Raw genomic sequence first — 7,500 nt, 5'->3', positions numbered from 1 at the left:
CATTTTGTGATCAGATCAGATCTGGTGGGGGGGGGGGGGTCAGGGTGTCAAAGACGGCAACAGGGTGTCAACGACTTACTGTCTCCCTCCCTCTCTCTCTCCCTCCCTCCCTCCCTCCAGGTACAGAGGGGCTGGGTTTCACCGTGGTAACCAGGGACTCGTCTGTTCACGGCCCGGGGCCCATCCTGGTCAAGAACATCCTGCCCCGGGGGGCTGCTGTCAAAGATGGCCGCCTGCATACCGGAGACCGCATCCTCGAGGCATGACTTAACTATATCTCTCTCACAGACACGAATGGGGCTTCTGGACTCATCTGTAGCTGTAGCTGTCAAACCTGTAGCTCGAAAACTGTTGTTCTCGCTGAAGAACCGCCACAATATAGATTTTAACCCCCCTCCCTCTTCTCTGACTCTCTCTCTTTCTCTCTCTCTTTCTCTCTCTTTCTTTCTCTCTCTTTCTCTCCCTCTCTTTCTCTCTCTCCCTCTCCCCCCCCCCCCCCTCTCTCTCCCCCTCTCTCCCCGTGTGTAGGTGAACGGTGTTGATATGACAGGCCGTACACAGGAGGAGCTGGTGGCCATGCTGAGGAGCACCAAGCAGGGGGAGAGTGTGTGCGTGTTAGTGGCCAGGCAAGAGGAGATCTTCCTGCCAAGAGAACTGGTGAGATTCACACACACACACACACACACACACATCATCCATCTCATATTATCTCACTCTGTGGCGAGACTCCACACACACACACACACACACACACACACACACACACACATCATCCATCTCATATTATCTCACTCTGTGTCCTTGCATGAACTGTTGTACTGTAGCAGTTTGATGGATCAGAGCCTTAAACAGCCTTTCTGTTTCTGTTTAAGCAACCAATCTTTTACCTCTCACTTACTGCCCGTTTGTCTTCTGCATCTATGGAGGCATCCTCGACCTCTTTAAACACTGGTGCCCCATTGTTCCCGTCACACACACACACACACACACACACGCAATGAGGCCCAGCACACGCACCCACCACACCGCCTCTCTTCCTGTCCTGATGTGGGTTTGTTGACTCAGCACAAAACAGGAAGTTTCACGCACACGTCCCCAGGAGCCCGACAGGAAACGTCAGGGCGCACGGTTCCATGTCGAGTCCGCAAGGGAGTTCCGCGACCGTGTGTACCTGTGGCCGGCGACCTTTGCCCCCCCTCCCCCCCACACACACACACACAGACACACACTGCGTATGGCACAGTCGGACTAATCAGCGTGCGATCCGTCTAAACAAGCAGGCAGACAGCTGCCCAGGGTGGGCTGGGGTGAAGCCCCCCCCCCCCCCCCCCCTCCTCAGGAAACAGAGTTGTGTCCATGTACTCGACTCCACTCCTCTTGATTATTCAGATAATTCCGTTTCCTCGACTTCAAAGGGAGTCAGGGACCACTCCAAACGCTTTGTAGTGAACGATGCATATTCACAGAGAATGAGACCCCACACACACAGGCACTGTACGCATGCACACACAAACACACACACACACACACACACACACCAAAGGGACTTGGGGCCTTTGTAAATAGTTTGCCCTCATTAATCCACCTCTAACACTTGTCTGTTATCCTCCTCTTGAACCTGTCCTTGAATCTGTCACTCCGGTATCTGGGCTGGTAAAGTTGCGGAGGCCCCTCTGAGATCTACAGCGGTGCTTATCTCTCCTGCAGGCCTTCCTTCTCCTCAAAGCTAGTTTGATGTCCCTCAAACACACACACACACACACACACACACACACACACGCTCACAGGCTCAGGAATACTCAATCATTCATGCAGAACTCGCATACAGTACAGACATACACTTCCATGGTGGTCTATTGTACAGTAGTGTGAATTTACTCTGCACTTATATTATGAAGTACTCAGGCCCGAGATATACAGCAGCTGCATTCACAAAGCCCCGAACACAAAGACGCGTCTATTCAGACTCTGCTTCAGCACATGAGCCCTGAATACATTTCCCATTCGAATGTAATTGGGTTAGCCTCTCTAGCTCTCTGAAGTGGTAAATTATAGCCAAAATGTATGTACGGCTCTCAGGAGAATGGCTTCTGAGAACCGAAGATTTGGATTTTCAAAAGACATAATGATGATAGTGATGCATTTGTCCTCCGTCGCCATCTGCTTCTTCTGTGTGTGCGTGTGTGTGTGCGCGCGTGTGTGTTAATGAATATTTATGAATATTTTAAATATGTGACTGTGTTTTATGTGCGATATAGCTGTCAAACCACATTCATCACGAAATAATTGCATTAACTCCACACTGAAGCACATTAAATCTCTTTCATGCGATTTCTGCTGCCCCAGTGAAATCCCAAGTTTCGGGAACAACAGGAAAAAGGTGCCACTCCCCAAAAAGTTGAATGAAAGACAGAAACCTAATTTCACCTTCTGTTTATGTTTTTCGGCAATTTCAGCCGTTTTTTTTTTTTTTTTTTTTTCAAAAAAAGCAGAATACACAGATCGTTAAGATTTCGACGTGTCAGCAAGTGACCGATGTTACCCGAGGGAGCAGTCAAGAACCCCCCCCCCCCACACACACACACACACACACACACACACACACACACACACACACGCACGCACACATAAACACACTCCGGACATGGTCCTTTACAGTCCCACGTGATGTAGAACACACAAGGTGTTAACTGCCTCAGTGTTCCTCTCGCTCTCTCTCTCTCTCTCTGAGGTGTTGACATAGCCAGTGACATGTATCTGTCAGCAGGCTGTATACTCTGAGGGAGCTGAGGGAATGATGGCTGGATCACAATCAGTCAGAGGGACTGTCTCAGGCAGTCTGTTAGAGGGGGCCAGAGGCTACCGTCAACATCCCTGGCCGTCTGCTGTTTGTCAAGGAGGTACCACCGACGTCACAGAGTGAAACTGTCTCGACTCGAACTTGGGTTCTCGGCCGGTACCTCAGGAGGAGTCCCGAGTCTTGAGGCGCAGACCGGCGAGGGTGCAGGACAGACTCGAGGCTGTGACACGGACGGGCAAGCTGTCCTGCCCACGCCGGGTTCACTCCAGAGAGAGGAGGAGGAGGAGGAGGAGGAGGGTTTCAGATGAGGTTTCTCCTGAGTTTCTCCTCCACGCTCGCTATGGGTGTTCATGTTTGGCAGGAAGGAAGGCAGGAAGGAAGGCACCTCTTTAACACCTCCTACTCAGTTGTGATTTGTTTTCACTGAAGCGGCGCCGCTCAAAAACGCAACGTTTTTCCACGTTCCATAAGCCGGCTACAGCTGCCGTTGACAGTGAATGGACCCCCTAGTGGCTGAATCGGTTGATATCTTTAGGTCCCATTGAGTGAGAATGTGGCTCGTTTCTGTCACTGTGCGGGGTTTTTGCTACAGTATGCCAGATGGATCGATTGGAGACAAAGGCTTGTGGGAGTTTGAGTTTTCAGACTTGGCGCGCGCCGTGACGAGACAGCGGCAGCTGTCGAGAGTGACGATCCTGGTTGAACGACCTAAGTCAAAGTGAACTGGTTAAACCAGTTGATGGATGGACACCATCCAGGGGGCAGGGGTGAGGGTGGAGGGTGGAAGGTTAGGGCGGAAGGTTATTGTGGAGGAGTGAGGATGGATGGGTGAGGGTGGAGGATGGAGGGGTGAGGATGGAGGGGTGACGGTGGAGGATGGAGGGGTGAGGGTGGAGGGGTGAGGGTGGAGGATGGAGGGGTGAGGATGGAGGGGTGAGGCCACACATGGCTGACTCCAGATACGCCTGCAGGAAGTGAGGTCGTTAGGCAGAAAGTTAGGCGGCCTCAGGATTTGCGGTGTCATTGTGGCCTGTCCTGTCTGTCTGCCCCTCTCTCTCTCTCTCTCTCTCTCTCTCTCTCTATCTATGGGTCAGAACCAGGATGGGAGGTGTTCTGGTCGCCATGGTCACACACTCACTCACACACTCACTTACTCTCTCACCCACTCACACACACACACACACACACACACACACACTCACACACTCTCACTCACACTCACACTCACTCACTCACTCACTCTCACACTCACACTCTCACACACACTCACTCACTCACTCACTCACTCTCACACTCACACTCTCACACACACTCACTCACTCACACACATGCGCAACAAAGGTGTAGCGTGGAGCGATCAGGGGAGCAGACGACATTAAGGCGATTAATTGGCAGCCGTAGCTGCGGAGTGCGGCAGGATCTCATCTTAATTGAATGTCACTCTCGCCGCTAATCTGGCTCTTTGAAACTCTCTGTTTAAAGAGAGAGTGTGTGTGTAATCGCTCTCTGTCTCCCCCCCGGGTGGAAAGGCTCCTTTTGTCTCCTCATTTGCTGATGGGGGGTGGTCCCTGCCGTCTCAAAGCCTGTTAACAGCCACTTCTGACGGAACAATGAACGGTGTTGTAGCGCCGTGGAGCCATAGGGCTCTGGAATGGAGGGTCCCGATCTGCCCCTAAGGATGGCCTTATGGGGATGTGTGTGTGTGTGTGTGTGTGTGTGTGTGTGTGTGTGTGCGTGCGTGCGTGTGCGTGCGTGCGTGTGTGCGTGCGTGTGTGCGTCTCTGTCCACAAAGATCTCCAAAAGCTATTTAAGCGATTTAAGCCTGGATAGGTGCTGTGGGAGAGATGGCGGTCGGGGATGGGGGGGGGGCTCACTCACAGAGCCACCTCAGATCAACCGCAAGCCCTGGAGGAGCTCGCTTTGAGACGGACCAGGGAAGGTAGACAGACGGATAGACTCTCTCTCTCTCTCTCTCTCTCTCTCTCTCTCTCTCTCTCTCTGTCTCTCTCTCGTTCTGAATGCAGAACACTCGCCTTCTTTATTCTGCTGGCAGTCAGTCAGAGGATACTCCGGAGCGCCACGCCTGATGCAAGGAACCAGCAATCCAGTTTATTCACTCCCGGAAACACGGACAAGCTGATGTGACACGTCTCTCTTTGTGGCTCTGACTCCCGTATGCATGAGAGAGGAGGAGAGAGGGAAAATGAAAGTTGTGCCCGCCAGGGGAATCCCAACAACATTACGCGCCCGTTCCTCGATCTGTCGATGGCGTTGGAGTTTAATTCTCGGCTTAAGTGTGACGATAGTACAGTACGCTGTGGTCGTGTGCTTAGACACACAGGCACTCACACACACACAAAAAAACAGACACCCACACACCGAGAAAATACACACCAATTCTCCCAAAATATGCAGAGGCACTGTACACACACACACACACACCTTTCCTTGCCACTCTGATTGTCCTCAATGGAACACAGGAGTGCAAAGTGAAGCAGCCCCTCAAACCACCTCCTCCTCACAGGCCCACGGTTTCCCGGGCGACAAAACCCCGGCGTTTTCACGGCTCTGTCATAATGACAGATATTTTCTTTTCTTTTGTCGTCATTTCTCTCTCGCTCTCTCTCTCTCTCTCCCTCTCACTTTAAAAAAAACAAAAAAACCCTCCAACCTCACTCCTGGTTACCCGGGTCATTTTCTCCTCACATTGAAGAAAAGGGCGGGGGGTGGGGGGAGGGAGAGAGAGGGGGGAGGAAAAGGAAGAGGGAGAGAGGGTAGAGCGAGAGTGAATCAGAGAAGTAGGCACCTCCAGGGATGGGTTATTACTTTTAAATGATCCCCTGCCCCCCCCCCCCACCACCACCCACCGCCGTCCCCATCACCACCACCACTCTCCAGAAAGAGCGATGAAAAGGTTATTGTGTTTCCTTTTCAAATGGCACGCTCCCTGCCTGTGCTTTCATGTTCAAATGGAATAACCTCTCTTTTTCTCTCCATCCCTCTCTCTCTCTCTCTCTCTCTCTCTCGCTCGCCACCTGCTCCTCCTCCTCCTCCTCCTCCTCACTCCCCCCTCCTTCCTCTTCTTCTCCCTCCATCTCACTCTTCCTCCTCTCTCCCTCTTTTTTCACCCCCTGTTCTCCTCAATGCACCCCCCCCCCTTCTCCTCTCCTCCCTTCAACCGTTTCTATAACCCCCCCCCCTCCTCCTCACCTCCTTCACACATTCTCATCCTGTTCTTTTCTCAATCTTCTTTTATTTATTTATTCTCCCTCTCCGTCTGTCTATACCCCCCTCCTTTCTCTCCCTCTTTCTCTCTCTTTCTCTCTCTCTCTCCCTCTCTCTCTTTCTCTCTTCTCTCTCTCTCTCTCTTCCCCCCCCCCTCTCTCCCCTATCAGAAAGGGGAGGACGTGGGGTCCCTGGCGCCGGAGGACGGGCGGGAGCAGCTGATGTTTGAGGTGCCTCTGAACGAGTCAGGCTCGGCCGGCCTGGGCGTCAGCCTGAAGGGCAACAAGTCTCGGGAGACGGGCGAGGACCTCGGCATCTTCATCAAGTCCATCATCCACGGGGGGGCCGCACAAAAGGTACCACCTTATAGACTTTCAACCACCTGACCTGAAACACTTCCACCCTTTCTCTCTCCCCCCCCCCCCCCCCTCTCTCTCTCCCCTTCTCCCCCTCTTTCCCTCTTTCTCTCTGTCTGTCTCTCTCTCTGAAGCCCACAGTCTGCAAGCCCACATCTGTTTTAGTTGACCTCCCGACCTCTGACCTCTCCCCTCTAGCACTATGGTCAAGTTGTCTAAAGGGGACCTCTTTAAGTCTGGGGGGGGGGGGGGGGGGTTAAATAGGTACTCTCTGAAGTCGTCGTCGTCGTCCCTGTCCCCGTCCCCCCAGGGCTCTCCGAACATCCCTGTTCAGAACATGTCTACCATGCCGTCTCCCCCTCGTATCAAGCCTCTCAGCGGAACGATGCTCCAAATAGAAGAAAGAGAGAGAGAGAGAGAGAGAGAGAGAGAGAGAGAGAGCAGGATGATTGACTCAGAAAGACAGAAGAACTGAGACAGACTGGAGAAAGACAGAGAGAGAGAGAGACGGGGAAAACTAAACTTAGAGCGAGAGAAAGTTGACGAGCCCGTTTAGCTCTTAGAAATGGCGGGGGGGGAGGTGGTGGTGGGGGGGGGGGGGGGGGGGGGTAGTGTGTCTGTCCCACGTTTCCTCCTCCGAAGCTTTTCAAGGGAAACGCAAATGCTGTACAGAGGCTGGCTAATGAGTGTGTGAGTGTGTGAGTGTGTGAGTGTGTGTGTGTGTGTGTGTGTGTGAGTGTATGTGTGTGTGCAGGGCTGGGACTGAGGAGGAGACCAGTGTGTCCCCAGAGCCCGCTGCCGCTGTCACAGTCTCACCAGGCAGGGGAGGAGACACCGCAGCTACAGCAGCAGCAGCTTCCAACTGAGACTACCATCTAACCTACTTCTGTGTGTGTGGGGGTGGTTGTGTGTGTGTGTGTGTGTCGTGTGTGTGTGTCTCGTGTGTGTGTGTGTGTGTGTCTCGTGTGTGTGTGTGTGTGTGTGTGTGTGTGTGTGTGTGTGTCGTGTGTGTGTGTGTGTTGTGTGTGTGTGTGTGTGTGCGTGTCTACACTGATGGCATGACGAAGGCCCTGGCTCTGTAATGAGGCAGGTCAAAGGTCAGCGGTAGCTCTAATGGCT

The 7,500-nt window shown here is 52.9% G+C and overlaps 1 protein-coding gene across 1 annotated transcript in view; it reads left to right on the top strand.

The window, feature by feature from the left end:
• pard3ba (par-3 family cell polarity regulator beta a) overlaps positions 1–7,500 on the top strand; it is an 88,792-nt gene that overhangs the window by 34,974 nt on the left and 46,318 nt on the right. Inside the window, 3 exon segments of the mRNA XM_083680590.1 lie at positions 121–260; positions 529–657; positions 6,196–6,381. Coding sequence (XP_083536716.1) covers positions 121–260; positions 529–657; positions 6,196–6,381 — 455 coding nt within the window.

Source organism: Argentina silus (assembly GCF_951799395.1).
Source record: "Argentina silus genome assembly, chromosome: 11".
Lineage (NCBI taxonomy): Eukaryota > Metazoa > Chordata > Actinopteri > Argentiniformes > Argentinidae > Argentina > Argentina silus.
This window is presented reverse-complemented; position numbering and strand designations above follow the sequence as displayed.